General features: G+C 43.8%; 1 protein-coding gene across 1 annotated transcript in view; it reads right to left on the bottom strand.

Moving 5' to 3' along the window:
- LOC115192800 (transcription factor SOX-6) overlaps positions 1 to 19,207 on the bottom strand; it is a gene marked incomplete at its 5' end in the record, with an annotated part of 64,612 nt that extends 45,405 nt beyond the window's left edge. Inside the window, 3 exon segments of the mRNA XM_029751662.1 lie at positions 296 to 375; positions 6,874 to 6,997; positions 19,147 to 19,207. Of these exon segments, the coding sequence (XP_029607522.1) occupies positions 296 to 375; positions 6,874 to 6,997; positions 19,147 to 19,207 (265 nt within the window).
- Between the last annotated feature and the right edge of the window lie 7,981 nt (positions 19,208 to 27,188).

Genomic DNA, 27,188 nt, shown 5'->3' with positions numbered 1-27,188 from the left:
TACCCTCAAGACAAAATTCCCTCTGGAAAAACAAATAAAAAACAAAACTGGTTCCAAGTTTGGTGCAGATATTTAGTAGACCTAAATCTGGTACTGTAAATGCTTGTTAGCATGTCAGTACCTTTCCTTTGTGGAGCAGCACATGGGGATGTAGGGTGAAGTGGCCTCTAGATGCTGATCTTGGATCAGTTTTGAATTTCCAATTCTAATGATTTAGGTTAGGATTGGAGTGGGGAAGCTGATCCTAGATGTGTAGCTAGGGGAAATGTTTCACTGACGAAGCACATGGGCCTACCTGTAGTTGTAGCGGACTCAGTCCTGACGCGGCTGCAGCTGCCATTGTGGATGGAATGAACTGCATGGGGTAGTTATCACCTATCAGGAAGAGAGAGACAACAAAACATACAATGAACTGCATGGGGTATCAGGAGAGAGACACATGAGGTATAGTTATCACCTATCAGGAGTAGATAGATACATGGGGTATAGTTATCACCTATCAGGAGGAGAGAGATACATGGGGTATAGTTATCACCTATCAGGAGGAGGGAGATACATGGGGTATAGTTATCACCTATCAGGAGGAGGGAGATACATGAGGTATAGTTATCACCTATCAGGAGGAGAGAGATACATGGGGTATAGTTATCACCTATCAGGAGGAGAGAGATACATGGGGTATAGTTATCACCTATCAGGAGGAGAGAGATACATGGGGTATAGTTATCACCTATCAGGAGGAGGGAGATACATGGGGTATAGTTATCACCTATCAGGAGGAGAGAGATACATGGGGTATAGTTATCACCTATCAGGAGGAGGGAGACAAAAAAAAAACATACAGCCCAGGCTAAGATGAGGGAGTTTACCACGCCAAGAGCAAACCTGCCCCCCTCCCCTCCCGATACTTGTTTGCTCACTCTTGCTCTTTCTGTCTCACTCTCGCCCGGTTCTAGTCTCTCTGACTGTTTATCACTCTCTGATTCCAGTCTCTGTCTGTTTACCCCTCTCTGATTCCAGTCTCTCTGTCTGTTTACCCCTCTCTGGTTCCAGTCTCTCTGTCTGTTTACCCCTCTCTGGTTCCAGTCTCTCTGTCTGTTTACCCCTCTCTGGTTCCAGTCTCTCTGTCTGTTTACCCCTCTCTGGTTCCACTCTCTCTGTCTGTTTACCCATCTCTGGTTCCAGTCTCTCTGTCTGTTTACCCCTCTCTGGTTCCAGTCTCTCTGTCTGTTTACCCCTCTCTGATTCCACTCTCTCTGTCTGTTTACCCCTCTCTGGTTCCAGTCTGTCTGTTTACCCCTCTCTGGTTCCAGTCTCTCTGTCTGTTTACCCCTCTCTGGTTCCAGTCTCTCTGTCTGTTTACCCATCTCTGGTTCCACTCTCTCTGTCTGTTTACCCCTCTCTGATTCCACTCTCTCTGTCTGTTTACCCCTCTCTGGTTCCAGTCTGTCTGTTTACCCCTCTCTGGTTCCAGTCTCTCTGTCTGTTTACCCCTCTCTGATTCCAGTCTCTCTGTCTGTTTACCCCTCTCTGGTTCCACTCTCTCTGTCTGTTTACCCCTCTCTGGTTCCAGTCTCTCTGTCTGTTTACCCCTATCTGGTTCCACTCTCTCTGTCTGTTTACCCCTCTCTGGTTCCAGTCTCTCTGTCTGATTACCCCTCTCTGGTTCCACTCTGTCTGTTTATCGCTCTCTGGTTCTCTCGCTCTGTCCCTCACACTCTCTAACTCTGTTTTTCTCACCCACAAGTTACGGTAGATGTATTCCTCATGTCTATTTCCTCCACACAAAAACCCAGAGCCTACTAGCCTCTCAACGAACCCGTCCAGGCCTATAATGAATTGTGGCGTGAGCGTTTGTCAAAGGTTACTAATGTGTTATGTCTGTACTCATGGATCCCAGTAGAGTCGATGCACCGCTGCTCTCTCCGAGCAGTACGACTTCTAACTTCTAACAGTAAGATTCCTGATTGCGATGCACTCATGAATCCAGCAGGCATTTAACAATCTAGCACCAGAATGTTCTGCAGAAACCCCACTGTTTGTCCTAAAAGGCTTTCCATGTCCACCTCAATGTTAAAATAAAAATACTGTAAACAAAAAAAAGTTATAACCATTACCACAGCCATACTTCTTGGAGGGATAACTTTATTACTCTATTTTATCGGGTTTTTTTTGTTTTTTTTAGAGTAAAATGTGTTTAAAAAAAAAAAAATTAAGATATCTTATGTTCTTGCTCAAAAACAAGGACTTGTGCACTACTTTTAACCAGAGCCCTATTCCCTACATAGGGCTCTGGTCAAAAGTAGTGCAGTATGGGAAAAGAATGGAATGTGGGAAAGGAGGAGAAAAGATAGAGCAGGTGGTGACTATAATTCCTGCCTAGAAAGGGAGTCTGTGTGTGTCTGTGTGTGTGTCTGTGCATAACGTTTGTGTAAATACAGTACATGTATAAGTATGTACATATATTCAAAAGTGCATGTGTGTGTGTGTCTGAGCAAGTGTGTGAAAGAATGAAATTCCATGTTGCAGATGTGATGTGCTGTGTAACTGAAATGCTTTCAGCACATCACAAACAGCAACATTCCACCGTTAGTTATCTATTGTTCCTTAAATGACCAACCAGGAAGTTAACATTTCTTGGTTGAATCTATGTCACAATGTTGTAAATTAACTAATAATGATTCATTTTGACAGCAGTATATATGAAACCTCCAACATTCTCAATTTGACACACTTCATAAAGTAGACAAGAATGATCAAATTGGATGCAGTCTATCACAGTGCCATCCGTTTCGTCACCAAAGCCCCAAATGTTACCCACCACTGCGACCACTCGTCACCAAACCCACTGGCTCCAGGTCATCTACAAGTCTCTGCTAGGTATAGCCACGCCTTATCTCAGCTCACTGGTCACCATAGCAGCACCCACCCGTAGCACGCGCTACAGCAGGTATATCTCACTGGTCACCCCCAAAGCCAATTCCTCATTTGGCCGCCTTTCCTTTCAGTTCTCTGCTGCCAATGACTGGAACGAACTGCAAAAATCACTGAAGCTGGAGACTCATATCTCCCTCACTAGCTTTAAGCACCAGCTGTCAGAGCAGCTCACAGATCACTGCACCTGTACATAGCCCATCTGTAAGCAGCCCATCTATCTACCTACCTCATCCCCATACTGTATTTATTTATTTATCTTGCTCCTTTGCACCCCAGTATCTCTACTTGCACATTCATCTTCTGCACATCTACCATTCCAGTGTTTTATTGCTATATTGTAATTACTTCGCTACCATGGCCTATTTATTGCCTTACCTCCCTTATTTGCACCTTATTTGCACCTTACCTCCCTTCTCTTACCTCATTTGCACTCACTGTATATAGATTTTTCCTTTTTCTACTGTATTATTGACTGTATGATTGTTAATTCCATGTGTAACTCTGTGTTGTTGTATGTGTCGAACTGCTGTGCTTTATCTTGGCCAGGTCGCAGTTGTAAATGAGAACTTGTTCTCAACTAGCCTACCTGGTTAAATAAAGGTGAAATAAAAAATGTAAAAAATGACTGCAACACTGTTGTGTCCTAAAATATGAAAGACCCCCTATTCCCTATTGTAGTGCACTACTTTTGACCAGAGCCTTCCACTTTAGATTTGTTTTTAAAATATGTGAAGGTTTATTCTTTGTACCTTTAGTTATACTGTAGGTCACAGGAGGTTGGTGGCACCATACTCGGGGAGGATGGGCACGTGGTAATGGCTGGAACGGAATAAGTGGAAATGTATCAACAACATCAAACACATGGTTTCCATGTGTTTGATGCCATTCCATTTACTCCGTTCCAGACATTATTATGAGCCGTCCTCCTCTCAGCAGCCTCCACTGTTATATTTAGGTACATAATTGTACCCTTGCAGTTCATACCTTAAAAGAGCCAATAGTGTACCTTGGGGGACAAGATGGTACAGGTACAAAAGTATACCTTTGGAAAAGGTTCACATTTGTCTTTTTAGGGTACCAACACAGTGACAAAGCAGTTTGTTCCTTTTATGTGGCAAAAAATGTACCTATAAAAAGGTTTTGTGTGTTGTTTAACACTGTAGGGTGTAAAGCCTTATTTGCATATTTCCCAGAGTGCCTTTCAAGTGAATTTTTGAGTTACCATTACCACCCATGACTGTTGCATTAAATGAGTTTCAGTCCTGTAGCCGTCACCAACTAATTGCCTAAGTGAATATTTTATCATAGACAAACTCTTTATGACAATACATTACATATATCATAAGGCCATACTTTGACATCCTAGTTAAATCCCAACACAGAGGTCTAAAACTCATGGTTTGCAGGCCACATTGGACAAGTCACATTATGCTGGTTTGCAGAGTGATATGTTATTCCTATTGGAATCCAGTCAGAGTTGAGATATTCAAAAATGTGAAGTTTTAATCACCCGCAACCTGCATTTAGAATGACTGCCAAGGTAGGGACACTAGCTAAATGAGACTACCGAAAGCATTGAAACTGGAACAACCATCTACTAACAGAATGGATTAGTTTAGAAAAAGGTATGTTATTTACCTTTGTGTACCATAAGACCAATCAATCAATTTGCATGCAAAAACATACACTGAAACAAACAATTCAAAGAATTTCAATAGAGCATGCTGGGAAATACAATAATGATTGTTTTTGAGAGTGTGATGATTGTACCTTTATATTCAAAAATTGGCAAAAAAATGTACCATTATACTAGATTATCCGCACATATACCCTAAAAGATATCGAACAGTACCATGTGAGGTTATACAATTGAAGTCGGAAGTTAACATACACTTAGGTTGGAGTCATTAAAACTCGTTTTTCAACCACTCCACAAATTTCTTGTTAACAAACTATAGTTTCGGCAAGTCGGTTAGTTTGTGCATGACACAAGTAATTTTTCCAACAATAGTTTACTGACAGATTATTTCACTTCTAATTCACTGTATCACAATTCCAGTGGGTCAGAAGTTTACATACACTAAGGTGACTGTGCCTTTAAACAGCTTGGAAAATTCCAGAAAATTATGTCATGGCTTTAGAAGCTTCTGATAGGCTAATTGACATCATTTGAGTCAATTGGAGGTGTACCTGTGGATGTATTTCAAGGCCTACCTTCAAACTCAGTGCCTCTTTGCTTGACATCATGGGAAAATCAAAAGAAATCAGCCAAGACTTCATAAATAAAACTGTAGACCTCCACAAGTCTGGTTCATCCTTGGGAGCAATTTCCAAACACCTGAAGGTACCACGTTCATCTGTACAAACAATAGTACGCAAGTATAAACACCATGGACCCGCAGCCGTCATACCGCTCAGGAAGGAGACGCGTTCTGTCTCCTAGAGATGAATGTACTTTGGTGCGAAAAGTGCAAATCAATCCCAGAACAACAGCAAAGGACCTTGTGAAGATGCTGGAGGAAACAGGTACAAAAGTATCTATTTCTACAGTAAAATGAATCCTGTATTGACATAACCTGAACGGCTGTTCAGCAAGGAAGAAGCCACTGCTCCAAAACCGCCATAAAAAAAGCCAAACTACGGTTTGCAACTGCACATGGGGACAAAGATTGTACTTTTTGGAGCAATGTCCTCTAGTCCGATGAAACAAAAATAGAACTGTTTGGCCATAATGACCATTGTTATGTTTGGAGGAAAAAGGGGGAGGCTTGCAAGCCGAAGAACACCATCCCAACCGTGAAGCACGGGAAGGCAGCATCATGTTGTCAGGGTGCTTTGCTGCATGAGGGACTGCTGCACTTCACAAAATAGATGGCATTATGAGGACGGAAAATGATATGGATATATTGACGCAACATCTCAAGACATCAGTCAGGAAGTTAAAGCTTGGTCCCAAATGGGTCTTCCAAATGGACAATGATCCCAAGCATACTTCCAAAATTGTGGCAAAATGGCTTAAGGACAACAAAGTCAAGGTATTGGAGTGGCCATCACAAAGCCCTGACCTCAATCCTATATAACATTTGTGGGCAGAACTGAAAAAGCGTGTGCGAGCAAGGAGCCCTACAAACCTGACTCAGTTACACCAGCTCTGTCAGGAGGAATGGGCCAAAATTCACCCAACTTATTGTGGGAAGCTTGTGGAAAGCTACCCGAAATGTTTTACCCAAGTTAAACAATTTAAAGGCAATTCTACCAAATACTAATTGAGTGTATGTAAACTTCTGACCAACTGGGAATGTGATGAAAGAAATAAAAGCTGAAATAAATCATTCGCTCTACTATTATTCTGACATTTCACATTCTTAAAATGAAGTGGTGATCCTAACTGACCTAAGACAGGGAATTTTTATTAGGATTAAATGTCAGGAATTGTGAAAAACTGCAACTGTATGTACCTCTGAAGGTATATTATGTGTATTATTGGACCCCTGGGAACAATATTGTACCCTAACCGTACCCTTTTTTTCTGAGCATGTATGGGCCCTGGTCAGAAGTAGTGCACTATAAATGGATTAGGGTGCCATTTGGTTCACATCCTGGGCTGTTTAGTGTATGAAGGGAACGTGGGGAATCCTGTCAGGACCTCGTTTGACACAGCACAGTGACAATAGATATGGAGGCTTCTGCAAGAGAAGCACGATACAGAGAAAGGAAAGAAAGAGAGAGTGAAATACTGCAGAGAGGGAGACAGAGCCAAATCTTTACTTAAACACATTGTAACTCAAATATTTGTGTGTGTGTGTGTGTGTGTGTGTGTGTGTGTGTGTGTGTGTGTGTGTGTGTGTGTGCGTGCGTGCGTGCGTGCGTGCGTGCGTGCGTGCGTGCGTGCGTGCGTGCGTGCGTGCGTGCGTGCGTGTGTGTGTGTGTGTGTACCTGGTTTGTAGGACATGTTGTGTGGGAAGAGGAAGCCCTGCTGTGCAGCAGCGGCGGCAGCAGCCAGAGATCGCTGGTCGTGAGGAAACACTGGGATCATCAGAGGAGGCATGTGACCCTGCACCTGAGGGAGACAGAGAGAGTTCAATAGTTGTTACTTATACATTTTCAGATGAATATTTCGAAATGTTTTTTTTCTTCTTTTCTGTTTGTTCTTCTGTTTCTAATGAATGATTCTTAGTGTATTTATGTAACACTTCATTTAGATAGTCTATCTGTAGATGCTCTATGGCAGAGTTCCCCATCTGGCGACCCGTGATTAAATAAAATTATAAAATATATTATTATTTCCATGAAATCTTTATTGTTGGACATAAAAGACTGTGATTTTAATTTGGGAAATATGAGTGATTTTAATTTAGGAAATCTGTTCCCAAGTATATCACCACGCACAATAGAGAGATACGCTGCATTCGGAAAGTATTCAGACCCCTTGACTTTTTACACATTGTTACTTTACAGCCTTATTCTAAAATTGAACTAATAGTTTTTTTCCCCTCATCAACCTACATACAATACCCCATAATGACAAAGCAAAAACAGTTCTTTCTTTTTTTGCAAATGTATGAAAAATAAAAACGGAAATATCACATTTACACAAGTATTCAGACCCATTACTCAGTACTTTGTTGAAGCACCTTTGGCAGTCTTCTTGGGTATGACGCTACAAGCATGGCACACCTGTATTTGGAGAGTTTCTCCCATTCTTCTCTGCAGATGCTCTCAAGCTCTGTCAGGTTGAATGGGGAACGTTGCTGCACAGCTATTTTCAGGTCTCTTCCGAGATTTTCAACTGTGTTCAAGTCTAGGCTCTGGCTGGGCCACTCAAGGACATTCAGAGACTTGTCCCGAAGCCACTCCTGCGTTGTCTTGGTTGTATGCTTTGTGTCGTTGTCCTGTCGGTAGGTGAACCTTCACCCCCAGCCTGAGATCCTGAGCACTCTGGAGCAGGTTTTCATCAAGGATCGCTCTATACTTTGCTCCGTTCATCTTTCCTTCGATCCTGACTGCTCTCCCAGTCTCTGCCGCTGAAAAACATCCACACAGTATGATGCTGCTGCCACCACCATGCTTCACAGTAGGGATGGTGCCAGGTTTCCTCCAGATGTGACACTGTGCATTCAGTCCAAAGAGTTCAATCTTGATTTCATCAGACCAGAGAATCTTGTTTCTCATGGTCTGAGAGTCTTTACATGTCTTTTGGAAAACTCCTAGTGGGCTGTCATGTGCCTTTTAGTGAGGAGTGGCTTCCGTCTGGCCACTCTACCATAAAGGCCTGATTGGTGGAGTGCTGCAGAGATGGTTGTTCTTCTGGAAGATTCTCCCATCTCCACAGAGGAACTCTAGAGCTCTGTCAGAGTGACCATTGGGTTCTTGGTCACCTCCCTGACCAAGGCCCTTCTCCCCCGATTACTTAGTTTGGCCGGACAGCCAGCTCTAGGAAGAGTCTTGGTGGTTCCAAAATTCTTCCATTTAAGATGGAGGCCACTGTCTTCTTGGGGACCTTCAATGTTGCAGATATTTCTTTCTACCCTTCCCCAGGTCTGCGCCGATACACAATCCTGTCTCGGAGCTCTACGGACAATTCCTTCAACCTCATGGCTTGGTTTTTGCTCTGACATGCACTGTCAACTGTGGGACCTTATATAGACAGGTGTGTGCCTTTCCAAATCATGTCCAATCAATTGAATTTACCACAGGTGGACTCCAATCAAGTTGTAGAAACATCTCAATGATGATCAAAGGCTCTGAATACTTATGGAAATAAGGTATTTCAGTTTTTATTTTAATACATTTTCCCAAAATTCTAATACGCTGTTTTCGCTTTGTCATTATGAGGGTATTGTGCGTAGTTTTTCAAGGATTGTAATTTATTTAATCCATTTTAGAATAAGGCTGTAACGTAACAAAATGTGGAAAAGTCAAGGGGTCTGAATACTTTCTGAAGGCACAGAATGCAAGGTTTGAAATTATCATGTTTTAGTCAAATGTTATATCTGTTTGGGCTTCTTGCGGTCAATTTGCAGTCTACAAATTATATGTAATGATGTTCCGGCCCCCTGACCATCCGCTCAAGAGAAAATCGTCCCACGGCTGAATATAGTTGATGATCCCAGCTCTACAGACTATCTACTCAACCTAGCCCTAACCTTTATCCTAACCCTTATTCTAAGCCTAACTGTAACCTTAGCAAGCAGTTGCTTATCAATAGTTTGTTGATAGTATGACCATGTGTAGAACATCTACAGCTGGACTATCCGGACTATCCAAATAAAGTGTGACCTTGAATTGTTCAACATTGTCTTTATTGTCAATACAATCATTATTTATTATGCCAATAAAGCATTTAAATGGAAGAGAGAGAGAGTGAGAGAGAGAGAGTGAGAGAGAAAGAGAGAGAGAAAGAGAGAGAGAGATAAATAAAGAGAGAGAGATAAATAGAGAGATAAATAGAGAGAGAGAGATAAATAGAGAGAAAGAAAGAGAGAGAGAGATAAATAGAGAGAGAGATATATATATATATATATAGAGAGAGAGAGAGAGAGAGAGAGAGAGAGAGAGAGAGAGAGAGAGAGAGAGAGAGAGAGAGAGAGAGAGAGAGAGAGAGAGAGAGAGAGAAAGAGAGAGAGAGCGAGATAAATAGAGAGAGAGAGAATTTAGATCAGGGGTGTCAAACATACAGTTTAAGTTTAAAAAATATATATACTTTAAAATGACTAAAACCTAATTGAAACAGTGTAGAAATTATAATGGACGTACATTTATACAGTTTCTTGACTGTGTCCAGCTCGCTAATAATCACTGAAATTAAAGCTAGACAGTCAGGGAGTATCGATGGAAAGAGGACTATCTTTTACAAATGTTTACAGCGAGGAAATAACACATTTTCAGTGCGGTCCTCTGGACCTCGTTGAAGACCGAATGCAGCCCCAGGGGCAAAATTAGATATATATCCTGTGGAACTAACTAACTATCATCACATCAAAACAGCTCTATATATCGTGCCCATATCTTCCAGAGAGATGAGAGAGAGCGGTAAGAGAGTAGACACACATGCGTGCACATGCACACACACACCCACCTACCATGTGTATTGTTTCAACAAAGCCTATATTATTTCATCTGAGCCTGGAAGCTCTAAAAGTTAACTGCTAAGTAGTTAAAGCGAAGTCTCTCTCTCAAATGAAAGCTGAACCAGCGCACCTCGGTCGCTTCCTATTTCCCTCTTTCTTTCTCTGTCTCCCCTCTCTCTTTACTCTCTCTTTTTGCCCCCATCTCTCCTTATCCTGACTTGTTTACTCTTCCTCATCTCGTCATCATAATAAGTGCACTTTGATTATCTGATCTCAACTATTGAACTAAGTATTCAGTGGGAAAGAAGTGGTGGTCTGGTCAGATAGCAGTAGAAGTTGAGACTATGAGGGGAATATGAGCGCAGTTCAACTGGTTAAATGAGAAGTGTGTCTCCGGAGTGTGAAAGAGCATGGGTAAAGAGGATGGGTAAAGAGGAGCGCAGAGAGGACACACAAACATCCCTGCTTTCCGGACCGTTGGAGAACCGTAAAATGAATAGCCCAGGAGTTTATTTGCTTCAATTGCTGAACTCAACAGGTGCTTATTAGAGACAAGCTTCTATTTGAGCCAGGCGTCTATTTAATGCACACAGCTTTTATGTACTTGCATAGTTATTTGTTTAATTCCAGCATTCACTTCCATCAGTCTTCATTTCCTGCACTAATGCATTATCATTTACGCACTGTGTTACGTTTATTTTGTCTTCGTATGCTTCTATAAAATAAAATAAAATAACTTTTCCTTGACAGAATAATTATTCTCTTCTTTGACTGTGCATGTTCGGCGATTGGCCAATTTCTGGGGGTCTCTTCTCCCAAAGTGGTTGACTTGTTGTGCAAGTTAGCTATCAGCAGTTCTCAGCTGTTAGCAGTTTCTTACTGACAATAAAAGTTTCTTACTGGCAATGCTATCATTTTTTTTGTCATTACAGAATTATTTAATGTAACAAAACAAACATTAAACCTCAAACAATTCATGTTAACCTCGTAAACAATTCATTTAGACAGAGCGTTTATTTGAAACGGGTTTATTTCCCAAAATGTGTGCTGTTGCCCTGCTATTAAAAGGGACTGGCGGCTATTTGAAATGTAGCGTTTCATTTAAGTTTTACGGTATGCTTCTTTCAAATACTTTTTCTCATTGCCATCGCCTGGAAAGGGAAAAACATGTTCTCTCATATTTCTACATGTGTGTGTGTGAGAGAGAGAGAGAGAGAGAGAGAGAGAGAGAGAGAGACAGAGAGAGAGAGAGAGAGAGAGAGAGAGGAGAGAGAGACAGACAGAGAGAGAGAGAGAGAGATAGTGTGTGTGTGTGAGAGTGTTAGTGTTTTTCTAAGAACACAGTCACCATCAGATTCCACTGAACACTTTGAATCGAGATCCTGGAGGTTCTATAAGGTTCACACACACACACACGGGAGGCCCACACACACACACACACACACACACACACACACACACACACACACACACACACACACACACACACACACACACACACACACACACGGGAGGCCCAGACACACACACACACACACGGGAGGCCCAGACACACGCACACACGGGAGGCCCAGACACACACACACACATCTTGTGACACCACCGAGAGACTAGGGCAAGAATGAAGGGAGAAAAATAAAAAAAAAGGTCTGTGTGTCCAAGCGGAGGGGGGGAGAATGCTCCATTCATTGTGAATGCCTCCCCTCCACCAAACACAAAGCACAGGCCTTCTCCTAGAGGAGAGGGATGAATGGACTGGCCTGCTCTCCCCCAGCCCTAAGAAAACGTAGAGCCCCCTTCCCCAACTACCCACCAGACACACACATACACAGACACACAAGCGCATGCACAGATGCATTTAGACACACACAAGTGTGCACACGGTATTAATGGTCCTACTGTGTAAAGACTGGGGTGTGGTGGGCACAGTAACGGCTGTGGATGAGAGAGAGGGGGGGGGACAGAGAGAGAGGGGGGGGACAGAGAGAGAGGGGGACAGAGAGAGACAGAGAGAGACAGAGAGAGACAGAGAGAGAGAGAGAGAGAGAGGGGGACAGAGAGAGAGGGGGACAGAGAGAGAGGGGGACAGAGAGAGAGGGGGACAGAGAGAGACAGAGAGAGACAGAGAGAGAGAGAGAGAGAGAGAGAGAGAGAGAGGGGGGACAGAGAGAGAGGGGGACAGAGAGAGAGGGGGGGGGACAGAGAGAGGGGGGACAGAGAGAGAGGGGGACAGAGAGAGGGGGGGGACAGAGAGAGAGGGGGACAGAGAGAGACAGAGAGAGGACAGAGAGAGACAGAGAGAGAGGAGGGTGGACAGAGGAGAGAGGGGGGGGACCAGAGAGAGAGGGGGACAGAGAGAGAAGGGGACAGAGAGAGACAGAGAGAGACAGAGAGAGACAGAGAGAAAGAGAGAGAAAGAGAGAGAGAGAGAGAAATGAAGAGAAAGACAGAGGGATAGTGGGAGAAATAGAGAGATTCCTGTCCGTCCGCATTTTTTTCTGGGGCTAGTTTAGCTTGGTAGGCAGAGCTACAGTTTGTATGCTTTCACCCCACAGATTATCATCATTTTTTAAATCATAATACACTAAACCAGTGTTTCCCAATCCTGGTCCTGGGGACCCAAAGGGGCGCACATTTTAGTTTTTTACCTAGCACTAACACACCTGATTTACATATCCTCTGTCACTGTGTGCATTGACAACAGCATTAGCTCTAGATAAATCCCTTACAAGCCAATTACCATAATGGTTCACACCATTCTTGTCATTTTCCATAGTTGCTGAATTTGTTTCAACATTGCAGTTGGCCCAACGGCTTTATGAGCCATTGTGTCCAGTACTGGTTGCTGAGATGGCATCTATTGGTCATTTGTGTGCACTATTAGGTCTTAACGTGGCTATAGTGGACTAACAGCACAGACTTCATCTCACGGCAGCAATTCTTATACTGGCTATTGACAAGAGAGCTCACTTAATTTTCCACCTGATTGGTGAGGAGCAACGATATTACCTGCTGGGTAGAACGGACAAGGTCAGGTTTAAGGGCGGAAAGAGAATAAAACTATTCTACATGAGGAAATAAAATACAAAATACAAGGTGAAGATGAAAATATTTGAAAAGACCGATGAGAGGGAGAGAGAAGAGAGGGGGTGGATGTTAGAATAGGGAGACGAGGAATAATAAAAAAAAAGCTAATTAAAAATATCAAGAGGGATGACAAAAAGCGATGAGAAAAAGCAAGGCGAAGGGAAGAGGAAGAGCAGATACACGTCTTCCAAGAGGAGGTGAAGAACAAGGGAGGGAAAATGTAAGTAAGAGGAGGTAGGTGAAGAACTGAGAGAGGACAGAACGAAGCGATGAAAAGAGGAGGAGTGTGGGTTTGCGGTCATTAATTAGTCTGGTTAGCTTGGCCCGGCCTCTGGGGTTTGGGCCTGCCTTTGTGGCCCTGAGGAAATGTGTGCGTGTGGCTTGTGTGTGTAACCGGGAGGCTGTCGGAAGCTTTCTTTTAACCCTTGGAAGTTCCCTACTGTTTCTACAGAACATTTAAAACCACATGACAGGAAACCGGTGTCACTTTGAACTGGGCACTCCCTCACAATAAAACACAAGACTGACAAACACTCATTACACCCAGAGAAAGAAAAACAACATATTCTACGTAAACGGTTGTACTTTTGGATTCATAAAAAGGGAAAAGTTTGGTCATTTCCATTCATCCAAATTGCTATGAATGAAGGACTTACAGTAAATGCCTCTAATCATCTTTAATCTGTTTAACAATTTACTTCTGGGAAGTAAAGATCTGAATGGGGGTACAGAATTGAACACAGGATAATGTTGATGTCATCTGGATGGCCCTGAGGTACAGTACAGGCCAAGTCTGAATCCCAAATGGCACCCTATTCCCTATGTAGTGCACTACGTTTTCTTTCTTTCTCCAAAGTAGTGCAACATGTAGGGAATAGGGTGCCATTTGGGACACAGGCCAGGGTATGAACCCCAAACAGTAGCCCTCGGTCAGTCCCTTAGAGCATTGGGCCCAGTAGCCTAGAATAAGTAGGTCTGGAGGTGATAAGTTGTAGCAGACTGGCTGTTCTTGTGCTGCTGCGCTGCCAGTGTGTTTAACCCTTTACACTGGTGGAAATTGGCCTAAAGCGATTTGAATTTTATATTTACTGTACTTTTCACCACTTTGGTTGATAACAAAATCTGAAAATACTCTGGATACATTCAGTAACATAATAAGAAAATTCACTGACATTTTGGAATAGGTGCAACATAGGAAAGAAACTATTATAACGGTTTGAGTGAGAGGTTTAACTGGTGTCTCTTCTGCACAACATCTAGTGTCAAAGTCATTTCAATGCACTTTTATGACTCAAGGAAATGTCCAACTATTAGGTGCTTTTTTGAGCTCTCCTAGCTTTTTGAGCTCTCCTAGCTTTTTGAGCTCTCCTAGCTTTTTGAGCTCTCCTAGCTTTTTGAGCTCTCCTAGCTTTTTGAGCTCTCCTAGCTTTTTGAGCTCTCCTAGCTTTTTGAGCTCTCCTAGCTTTTTGAGCTCTCTAGCTTTTTGAGCTCTCCTAGCTTTTTGAGCTCTCCTAGCTTTTGAGCTCTCCTAGCTTTTTGAGCTCTCCTAGCTTTTTGAGCTCTCCTAGCTTTTTGAGCTCTCCTAGCTTTTTGAGCTCTCCTAGCTTTTTGAGCTCTCCTAGCTTTTTGAGCTCTCTAGCTTTTTGAGCTCTCCTAGCTTTTTGAGCTCTCCTAGCTTTTTGAGCTCTCCTAGCTTTTTGAGCTCTCCTAGCTTTTTGAGCTCTCTAGCTTTTTGAGCTCTCCTAGCTTTTTGAGCTCTCCTAGCTTTTTGAGCTCTCCTAGCTTTTTGAGCTCTCCTAGCTTTTTGAGCTCTCCTAGCTTTTTGAGCTCTCCTAGCTTTTGAGCTTCCTAGCTTTTTGAGCTCTCTAGCTTTTTGAGCTCTCCTAGCTTTTTGAGCTCTCCTAGCTTTTGAGCTCTCCTAGCTTTTTGAGCTCTCCTAGCTTTTTGAGCTCTCCTAGCTTTTTGAGCTCTCCTAGCTTTTTGAGCTCTCTAGCTTTTTGAGCTCTCCTAGCTTTTTGAGCTCTCCTAGCTTTTTGAGCTCTCCTAGCTTTTTGAGCTCTCCTAGCTTTTTGAGCTCTCCTAGCTTTTTTGAGCTCTCCTAGCTTTTTTGAGCTCTCCTAGCTTTTTGAGCTCTCCTAGCTTTGCCATTGAGGAACTAAAGCAAGTACAATCGTAGGGTTTTTGTTTGGAACACAGTCCATTCAAGTGTGTGTGTTACGTCGCTAATTTTCTTCAAAATAAGACAAACGTGTTCAGGACAACCCAGAGTATAACATGTGCCATCTTGTAACTGTACATCAACATAGTGATCATAAAAGTTCATACTGTAAATGGCTTGAGTTTTCTCTTGTTTGCTTGTATGACATCAAAGTGGTATTTATTAGAATCCTCAACGTGATTTGGACACAGAGGAACTTGAAGCTCTCACTGCAGCCCCGTCGATGTGGATGGGGGCGTGCTCCTCCGTTTCCTGTAGTCCACGATCAGCTCCTTGGTCTTACTGACGTTGAGGGAGAGGTTGTTGTCCTGGCACCACACTGCCAGTTCTCTGACCTCCTCCCTGTAGGCTGACTCATTGTCGTTGGTGATCAGGCCTACCACCGTCGTGTCATTAGTAAACTTAATGATGGTGTTGGAGTCTTGCGTGGCCATGCAGTCGTGGGTGAACAAGGAGTACAGGAGGGGACTAAACACACACCCCTGTTGGGCTCCCATGTTGAGGGTCAGTGTGGCGGAGGTGACGTTGCCTACCCTCACCACCTGGGGTCGGCCCGTCAGGAAGTCCAGGATCCAGTTACATAGAGAGGTGTTCAGTCCCAGGTTCCTAAGCTTGGTGACAAACTTGGAGGGGACATTGATGTTAAACGCTGAGCTGTAGTCAATGAAAAGCATTCTCATATAGGAATTCCTCTTATCTAGGTGGGTGAGGGCAGTGTGGAGTGCAATTGAGATTGCGTCATCTATGGATCTGTTGGGGCGGTATGCAAATTGGAGTGGGTCCAGGGTGTCTGGGATGATGGAGTTGATGTGTGCTCAATGACATTGTTCAATGCAATCAAAGTTTACATAGCTCTTTCAAATGACTTAGCATGCTTAAGAGCATTAACAAGGCATTGGGAGGCACTCTGTATGACACACCAGCTTGAAAATACTATTTGAAACTACTTCAAATACTTAATCTGTGCTCGATAGAGCTTGCCTGTAACAATAGAGAAAATAGAGTCTGAAGTCTGAAAAGTGTAAAACCCTGCCCACCTGACACTCCAGGGAGGCTAAAGGAAACGCTCAAAGTATTTGAAAGATTTCAAATAGTATTTGAACCCAGGTCTGCTGTATGCCGATTATGTTTGCACTTCTTGACAGCTGCAGACGTGCCAACACCAAACTTCTCTCAACAACATTAAAACACACCGTAAGGCAGTGGGATCATAGAGACTAGTATTTTTACTGTCTCACACACACACACACACACCCTCCCTCCCCCTGAGGCCCGGTCCTAATGAACTCAGATCTGTGGTTTATTAAAAGCAGAGGGGGGCATTGTAAAAGAAAGCCTTGTTAAAAGCACAACACCTCCAGAGCGCCAGAGAACAAGGGGCCCTTGCTCACTGTGGCTGACTCTCTGGGTCAGGGTCTTTACATCCAGTCAGCACCAGTGGTGAAGACGGATCAGTTGGAAAAGTTAGTTTTGTGAAGAGGGAGAATGAGAGAAAACTCTGCAACAGTTTACGATAGAAGAAACGAGAATGAAAGAGACAAGCGGGGGTTATTCGTAGGTGAGTGTGAAAGAGTGTGAGAAATGGAGTGGCGGGGGGGAAGTAGCAAGCACTGTAGCAAGAGGAAAATAGATGGACAGTATGATTGAGCGAACTAGAGGAGTAAACGTGTGGAGAAAGGAAGGAGGCGGTGTTGATAAATAGAAGAGGTAATAGAGAGAAGCTGATAGTAGGGATACAATAGTGTATTGATCAAGACATGATCAATGACCCAGCAAATGAAGCCCCTATAAACAGGTAAATTACAGGGATCAGTGTGTGTGTGTGTGGACATTTGTGAGTGCTTTCTTGATCACTGACGATGATGAGACAGACTATAGGGAAGAGATCCGTGGCCTGGCAGTGTGGTGCCAGGACAACAACCTCTCCCTCAACATCAGTGACACAAAGGAGCTGATCATGGACTACAGGAAACTGAGGACCGAGCACGCCCCCATCCACATCGATGGCTCTATAGTGGAGCGGGTCGAGAGCTTCAAGTTCTTCAGTGTCCACATCACTAAGGAATTAACTAAGGAGTGTCCGCCATGAGAGTGGAAGGTTGTGAGTTCCATCCCTGGCAGAGACATACCAAAGACTATAAAAATGGGACCAGGCACTCAGCATTAAGGAGATAGATTGGAGGTAAGGCCCTGCGATAGACTAGCGTCCTGTCCAGGGGGGGTACTCCAGCTGGCTCACACTACAGAAACAGGAGATAGGCTCCTCCTCCATTCCGGCTCACACAAGGCAAGGCTACTTACTTATACACCAACACAGTCGCGATGTAGGCACGACAACGCCTCTTTCTCCTCAGGAGGCTGAAAAGATTTGGCATGGTCCCTCAGACCCTTAAAAAGTTATATAGTTGCACGATTGAGGTCATCTAGACTGGCTGTTTCACCGCTTTGCATGGCAACTGCTTGGCATCTGACCTCAAGGCGCTACAGAGGGTAGTGCATAAGGCCCAGTACATCACTGGGGCCAAGCTCCCTGCCATCCAGGACTTCTATACCAGGTGGTGTCAGAGGAAGGCCCTAAAAATTGTCAAAGACTCCAGCCACCCAAATCATAGACTGTTCTCTCTGCTACCGCACGGCAAGTGGTACCGATGCACCAAGTCTAGAACCAACAACACTCTGAACAGCTTCTTCCCCCAAGTCATAAGACTGCTAAATGGACAGCTAAATAGCTAACCAAATAGCTACTTGGACTATCTGCATTGTCCCCTTTTGCACTAACTCTAATGACTCATCACATAGGCTGCTGCTACTATTTATTATCTATCCTGTTGCCTAGTCACTTTACCCCTACCTATATGTACATATATACCTCAATGACCTTGTACCCCTGCACATTGACTCTGTATTGGTACCCTGTGTATATAGCCATGTTATTACCTTGTACCCCTGCACATGAACTCTGTACTGGTACCCTGTGTATATAGCCATGTTATTACCTTGTACCCCTGCACATGGACTCTGTACTGGTACCCAGTGTATATAGCCATGTTATTACCTTGTACCCCTGCACATGGACTCTGTACTGGTACCCTGTGTATATAGCCATGTTATTACCTCGTACCCCTGCACATTGACTCTGTACTGGTACCCTGTGTATATAGCCATGTTATTACCTCGTACCCCTGCACATTGACTCTGTACTGGTACCCTGTGTATATAGCCATGTTATTACCTTGTACCCCTGCACATTGACTCTGTACTGGTACCCTGTGTATATAGCCATGTTATTACCTCGTACCCCTGCACATTGACTCTGTACTGGTACCCTGTGTATATAGCCATGTTATTACCTCGTACCCCTGCACATTGACTCTGTACTGGTACCCTGTGTATATAGCCATGTTATTACCTCGTACCCCTGCACATGGACTCTGTACTGGTACCCTGTGCATATAGCCATGTTATTACCTTGTACCCCTGCACATTGACTCTGTACTGGTATCCTGTGTATATAGCCATGTTATTACCTCGTACCCCTGCACATTGACTCTGTACTGGTATCCTGTGTATATAGCCATGTTATCGTTACTCATTGTGTGTTTATTCCTCGTGTTATTATTTTTCTATTATTTTCAAAAAATGTCTCTCTGCATTGTTGGGATGTCCCTTAAGCAAGCATTTCACTGTTCGTCTACACCGGTTGTTTACGAAGCATGTGACAAATACAATTTGATTTGATTGATACACGTGCGTGTGCATGTGGACGTGTGTGTGCATGAACACATGACTAAGATAAGAGAGAATGAATAGGTACAGTGAGTAGTCAGCACTGACCTGTATCTGCTGCTGGAGAACGTTGATCTTGTGCTGCTGCTGCATGAGCTGCTGCTGTTGCCTCGCAATCTGAGAGGGCAGGAGTGAGAAAAGAATGAGACATGAATGAGAAAAGGACATGTGAGATGTTGAGGAGACAAAGACAAACCACAGAACAAAGGGAATGACATGCAAACATTCTTTAAAGTTTGAGTTTTGAGTTTGAACATAGCAAGCTAAGGATACAAGAGCGACAGAACAGAGCGAGAAAAGAACGAGACAAAAACGAGACATTATAAAATAAGAGAACGACCAAAGACAAGATGACGTGAAAGAATAGAGAACAAAGAGATGACGTGAAAGAAGGGAATTTGAGCTTAAACAAATATTTATTTTTCACATTTAAGGTGATAGAACAGAGAGAGCAGCAACAGGAGGGAAAAGAGAAAATCAGGGGAAAGGGCTGAGACTGGGGGAGTCAAAAATGAGACAAAGATGTATATATTGGGAGACGAGAGTGAACATAGTGGATATGTAACACTGGCAGTAGCACGTGTTCAAGAGACGCTATCGACAGTGAGATTGACATGTTTACGACTGACTGGCACAAGCCTGACTTCCCCTCGGCTCCCTGTCAACAGGGGCAATGACTGACAGCTAGAATTGCCCAACCACACAAGGTCAAACTCCCAAAGGTGGAGTGTTTACTCCAGCTACTCAATGTGAAATAAATAGAATAAAAACTGTTGGCCCATTTTTTATATTTATTTTGATGTATTTAATTACAGGCTGTTCATTGCGGGACGTCGCCCACCCAAACATGTGTCAGGATTCATTTAGGCATGCCTTCTCAGTGGCGTCAATATAGGTCATGATCCCATCATGTCTGAACAGCTAAACAGCAGGCTAATATTGGAATGTGTCCGTCTATTGCTCATGCTCACTTTTCTTTTGTGATGTGATGGAATGTGTTGTCTCATAATAGGGTGATGGGAATAAAGAACTTGTCCAAACATAATTTGTCAACACACATGTTTAGACTCGACTCATCACACACAAACACAAACACACCCACACACCCACACACACACACACACACACACACACACACACACACACACACACACACACACACACACACACACCTGGTCCTGCTGCTGGCGGGCCAGCTCCATTTGCTGCCTCTGTTTCTCCATCTGTGACGCAGCCATCTTCTTCTGCTCGTCGTGGGCCGCCAGGAGCTGCTCCCGCAGGCTGATGAGTTGGCCGATCATGGTGGACAGCTGCCGCTCCTTCTCCTCCAAACTCTCTGGGGTACCTGACCGAGAGAAAAAGTGAGAGCGAGAGAGAGAGCGAGAGAGCGAGCGAGAGAGAGCGAGAGCGGGGGGAGAAGGAGGGAGGGAGGGGAAATAGAGAGAGAGAGTGGGGAGGAGAAAGAGAGAGGGGGGAGGATGGAGAGAGGGAAGGGGGTAGAAAGAGAGAGAGCGAGAGAGGGGATGGAGAGAGAGAGGGGATGAGACAGAAGAAAGGAGGGTGAGAAAGAGAGGGCAGGGGAGAAAGAAAAAGAGAGGGGGAAACAGAAAGAGAGAGAGGGGAGAAACAGAGAGAGAGAGAGAGAGAGAGGAGAAACAGAGAGAGGAGAAACAGAGAGAGAGAGAGAGAGGAGAAACAGAGAGAGAGAGGAGAAACAGAAAGAGAGAGAGAGAGAGAGAGAGAGAGAGAGAGAGAGAGAGAGAGAGAGGAGAAACAGAGAGAGAGAGTAAGAGAGAGGAGAAACAGAGAGAGAGAGGGGAGAAACAGAGAGAGAGGAGAAACAGAGAGAGAGAGAGAGAGAGAGAGAGGAGAAACAGAGAGAGAGAGAGAGAGAGAGGAGAAATGGAGAGAGAGAGAGCGAGACAAGGAAGGATGGGGAGAATAAAATAAAGAGAGAAAGTGGTATGAAAGAGAGAGAGAGGGGGGAGGAGAAAGAGCGAGAAAACATACATCCATGACTCACCTCACATAAGTGAGATATGAATGTATACATGATCATTTTCTATCTGCTATATTCCATTCAAGGTCTCCCATCTCTGAACTGTGCCACTTGTGTTGCCGTGACCTCTCCTTCCTATAGTTGGTATAGAAAAGGACTGGGGTGGACTGTATCTTAGACTAGGTAAAAGAGTGATATTAGTGCATCTGTAGGGATGCATCCCAAATGACACCTTATTCCCTACATAGTGCACTACTTTCGACCAGGGCCCCATAGGGCTCTGGACAATTATAGTGCACTATATAAGGTACAGGATGCCATTTGGCATGCATCCAGATCTGGTTAACAATGGTTCACTTTTCCATTCCATTGATCCATTCTCCACTGCATGTAAAGAGTAATACATTTCCCATCACTCCAATTCGCATACCATCCTAACAGATCCACAGATGACGTAATCTCTATTGCACTCCACACTGCCCTTTCCCACCTGGACAAAAGGAACACCTACGTGAGAATGTTGTTCATTGACTACAGCTCAGTGTTCAACACCATTGTGCCCTCCAAGCTCATCACTAAGCTAACGACCATGGGAATAAACACATCCGTCTGAACTGGATCCTGGACTTCCTGACGGGCCACCCACATGTAGTGTGGTTCGGCGCCAACACATTCATCATGCTGACCCTAAACACGGGGGCCCCTCAGGGGTGCGTGCTTCGTCCCCTCCTGTACTCACTGTTCACCTACAACTGCGTGGCCATGCACGACCCCAACACCCTCATTACATTTGCAGACAACACAAAGGTTATAAGCTCGATCACCGGCGACAATGAGACAGCCTACAGCCTACAGAAAATGGAGGATCGAGCACGCCCCCATCCACATCGAAGGGGCTGTTGTGGAACGGGTCGAGAGCTTCAAGTTTATCGGTGTCCATATCACTAAGGAACTATCATGGTCCACACATATCAACACAGTGGTGAAGAGGGCACAACAATGGCTCTTCCCCCTCAGGAGGCTGAAAAGATTTGGCATGGGCCCTTAGATCGTCAAAATGTTCTACAGCTGCACCATTGAGAGCATCTTGACTGGCTGCATCACCGCTTGGTATGGAAACTGCTTGAACAGGTTATTTTATGCTAGTGGTTTATTAATTTGGGATCTATCGTATCCCACAACTGTCCCAGACTCTTTTTGGAATAATTATTTATTTTACAGAATATGTCAACTTTTGTACTATGGGGAATAGTAGATTGATATAGGCTAGTCCTTTGGCTGTTCGTTATGCCTACTCATCTTGTTGGCTGACAAAAAGTAAATGTGGACAGTTCTTCCAATATCTTCAATATGCGCCTCGGAATTGGATAAGGACGCATGCAGTTGCATCCCCGATGTGTCCGTCTTCACTTGTAGCCTGTGAGAAAGACCCGATCACATGACGGAGAGCCATGTGAGTGAGAGGTGGGTGCTTCGGCATGCAGCCGGGAGAAGGGAATTGTAATTATTATAGTCAGCCCAAGGGCACAACGACCACTAGCCTCAAAAGACATGGATTTTTTTTAAGGGGCATTATGGCCACACAAAGGGGATGCAGCCAGGAAATTGTGAAATTGTGAATGAAAGACTGATGAAGTGTGTAAAGCCTGCGCAAAAAACAAAGCAGAGCTCATGCCTTTCATGGGACTTTTTTCAAATCAGAGTCGCATCATCTAGCTTTCGAATGTATTAAAAATCTAAACATATAGCATCACAACTAAAGTTACATAAATACCTCTAAATTAAGCATATAGAAGTACCTATTTCTTTGTTAACCGCTCAACACAAAATAGCCACATGAGAACACTCCCTCAAATTTATTGGAGAAAATATCCTTTCTATTTCATTCATCTTTGTTCAATTGTATTCTTCATACTATAAAACAATATAAAATAATGCCACAGAATTCTACACAAATCTTGTCTGCTAAATTAACTAGTGTAGCCCACAGCCATATTGCAAAGCCAGATAAGGGCCTTACAAGGACAACTCAGAGTATGCTATTCTGTTCTTCTGAAATAGACTACATTTTCTTCACATCATATTTATTTAGACTAGTCTAACTGGTCACGGCCGGTTGTGGCACAGCCCGGGAACAAACCCGGATCTGTATTTAACGCCTCTAGCACTGCTTGTGATGCAGTACCTTAGACCAATGAGCCACCCGGGAGGCCCTAAAAGTGTTTGTTAATTAACGGTCAATTACTGTGAGACCTGCGGTTATTTGCTTGACAATCACCAGCTGACAAAATTTCATGACCACCACAGCCCCAGGTCCGACCCGGTACTAGATGGGTGTACCTAATAAACTGTCCACTCACCTATGTAGACCACCTTCAATAGATGATAGATAGTCAATTAACCTCAACTGCTTCTATATATTAGGCTGGTTCCTTCCCTAAACCTTTATCAATAAAAAAAACTAAACGGCAGAGATTCAAACCCAAGAGTGGTTCACTAACGTTACCAGACACTCTATTACACAGGTTTTCTCAGGCGGGAGGAAAAATCAGGGAGAACATTGTAAGATTCGCCAAGACTAAAGATAATTGTGAATGAACAAATATGTTGATAGTGTTGTGTGTGATTCACAGCAAAACAGTCCTATATCTATCCATCTATCTCTCTCAGTGGTTAGTCCCCGTTCCATGTCGAGCATTAAGAAGTGAGCCGGCCGTTTGAATTGAATCACAGTGTTTTGGAGTGAGGACACAGCTGGTGGAACAGAGTGCTCTCTGTGTGTAAGAGAGAGAGAGTGAGAGAGGGAGAGAGAGAGACGGAGAGAGAGAGAGAGAGAGAGAGAGAGAGCGCAACAGAGACGGAGAGAGAGAGCGAGACGAAGAGTGAGAGCGAGAGCGAGACAAAAAGAGAGACGTAGAGAAAATGAATACGAGAGAGAGAGACAGCTCCAGCTGCTTAAGTATGAGAGTTGAAGTGAGGAGGCTCAATGTCAATCCTGTTCCAATTTGTGTTTCTGTGTATTTTTTACGTTGTCTGCAGAGGAAATGCTGCCATTTCTAAGTGGGCAATCTAAATGGCACTTTCAGAGCGCCGCTAAGAAGGAGCAGATTGATGAGGAAAGAGAGGGTTGGATTCAGAAAGCTCATCATGGTTGAATCCCAAATGGCACCCTATTGCCTATATAGTGCACTACTATTGTCCAGGACCTACAGGGCTCTGTTCATAAGTAGTTCACAATGTAGGGAATAGGGTGCCATTTGGGACGCAAGCATAATGTTATCTCTCTCAATCAAACTTTTCCTCCTAGCGGCTAGAGTGTTGGGGCAGTAACCAAAGAAATCTGTCAATGTGGCCTTGAACAAGGTACGTAACCCTAATTTGCTATCCAGGGGCGCCGTACTACTATGGCTGACCCTGTAAAACAAAACATTTCACTGCATTCTTGGATGATTTTGCAGCAGGATATCAGTTATTATTTATCTTTTTTTATTGTTTTATCAGATATAATAAGCTTGTGCCCGTGTTACTCAGACACTGAGGAGGACTGAAGTATGGTGAAATAAAAAGGGAACCGTTTCAAATCAAATAATTCCCATCCACTGTGTGCATGTGTGTGTCAGTGGAGGCTGGTGGGAGGAGCTATAGGAGGACGCGCTCATTGTAATAGCTGGAATGGAATAAATGGAATGGTATCAAACATTTGGTTTCCACATGTTTGACTGTTCCATTGATTCCATTCCCAGCCATTAGAATGAGCCAGTCCTCCTATAGCTCCTCCCACCAGCCTCCACTGGGGTGTGCGTTCGTGCATGCCCACGGTGGGTATGGGTAGGAGGTGAAGACAGTCATCTCTGAAAGTCAGCTTTCATACAATATAAGCCTCACGGCCAATCCTGAAAGCATGTATAGAATTGTATAGATGTTAACCACAGTAAAGCACTTGTTGATTCATCATTCAACACGCTGTGGGTCTTAATGCGTTTAAGCCTCTTAGTTTGCATGCTAATGAAGCAGTAGACCTTGTGCCTCGCCAACTAACGAATGAGGCTTTTTCTCTCTCTCTCTCTGTGTGTGTGTGTGTAAAAGCATAATTGATATGATATTCAAGTTTTCAATCCTTAAACTAGATCCAGCTAAAACATGCATGTGCGCGATTCTATGTAACCCTCCTCCACCTGTGTCTATTCACAAGCTAGTCCCAATGGGAGTTTGAATTGAATACAACACACTGAAATCAGTTAGCTTTCCTAACTACAAATTTGGATTTGCTTACTTTGCACATAAGAGCATTTACCTGACCTCATGTACAGTATAGGCTTGTCTAAGTTACTGCTGAGGAATACATGCATTAGAAAGTGGACTGCTTTTTCATACATACATTTAATCAAAGTTATAATTCCAACCTGGACATGAAAATAATGCTTGCATAAGTATTCAGACCCTTTACTCAGTACTTTGTTGAAGTACCTTTGGCAGCGATTACAGCCTTGAGTCTTCTTGGGTATGACACTACAAGCTTGGCACACCTTTATTTGGGAAGTTTCTTCCATTCTTCTCTGCAAATCCTCTCAAGCTCTGTCAGGTTGGATGGGGAGCGTCACTGCACAGCTATTTTCAGGTCTCTCCAGAGATGTTTGATCGGGTTCAAGTCCCGGCTCTGGCTTGGCCACTCAAGGACATTCAGAGACTTTTACATTTTTTACATACGCTCTTATCCAGAGCGACTTACAGTAGTGAATACATACATTTCATAAATGTTTTCCTAATTTTTTTTTCCATACTGGTCCTCCGTGGGAATCGAACCCACAACCCTGGCGTTGCAAACACCATGCTCTACCAACTGCGCCACACGGGACCACATGCCTGTGTGCGGGACAAAGACTTGTCCCAAAGCCACTCCTGTGTTGTCTTGGCTGTGTGTTTAGTGTCGCTGTCCTGTTGGAAGGTGAACATACACCCCAGTCTGAGGTCCTGAGAGCTCTGGAGCAGGTTTTCATCAAGGATATCTCTATACTTTGCTCCGTTCATCTTTCCTTCGATCAGGACTAGTCTCCCAGGCTCTGCCGCTGAAAAACATCCCCACAGCATGATGTTGCCACCACCCCGCTTCACCATAGGGATGTTGCCAGGTTTCCTCTAGACGTGACGCTTGGCATTCAGGCCAAAGAGTTCAATCTTGGTTTCATCAGACCAGAGAATCTTGTTTCTCATGGTCTAAGAGTCCGTTAGGTGCCTTTTGGCAAACTCCAAGTGGGCTGTTGTGCCTTTTACTGAGGAGTGGCTTCCGTCTGGCCACTCAATCATAAAAGCCTGATTGGTGGAGTGCTGCAGAGATGGTTGTCCTCCTGAAAGGTTCTCCTAACTCCACAGAGGAATTCTAGAGCTCAGAGTGACCATTGGGTTCTTGGTCAACTCCCTGACCAAGGCCCTTCTCCCTCAATTGCTCAGTTTGGCCAGGTGAACAGGTGTACATTTAAGATGGAGGCCACTGTGTTATTGGGGACATTCAGTGCTGCAGAAATGTTTTCCTACCCTTCCCCAGATCTGTGCCTTGACATAACCCTTTCTCAGAGCTCTACGGACAATTCCTTCGACCTCATGGCTTGGTTTTTGCTCTGACATGCACTGTCAACTGTGGGACCTTATATAGACAGGTTTGTGCCTTTCCAAATCATGTCCAATCAATTGAATTTACCACAGGTGGACGCCAATGAAGTTGTAGAAACATCTCAAGGATGATCAATGGAAACAGGATGCACCTGAGCTCAATTTCGAGTCTCATAGCAAAGGGTCTGAACACTTATGTAAATAAGGTCTGTTGTTTTGTTTTTTTATAAATTAGCTAACATTTCTAAAAAACTGTTTTTGCTTCGTCATTATGGGGCATTATGTGTAGATTGATGAGGTTGTTTTTTATTTTATATATTCTATATATTCTATAGTAAAACGTAAATAACGTAAATTTTTTTGGAAAAAGTCAAGGGGTCTGAATACTTTCCAAATGCAGTGTAACTACAAGAGAGTGGGGGATATCCCGTGAATAACAGCCATCTTTGATGCAAAGTCTCACCTTTGACCTCTCCTAGGAGCT

Source organism: Salmo trutta, chromosome 4, assembly GCF_901001165.1.
Source record: "Salmo trutta chromosome 4, fSalTru1.1, whole genome shotgun sequence".
Taxonomy (NCBI): Eukaryota; Metazoa; Chordata; class Actinopteri; order Salmoniformes; family Salmonidae; genus Salmo; species Salmo trutta.
Note: the sequence above shows the minus strand (reverse complement) of the source record. Positions and strands in the feature narration are given on the sequence as shown.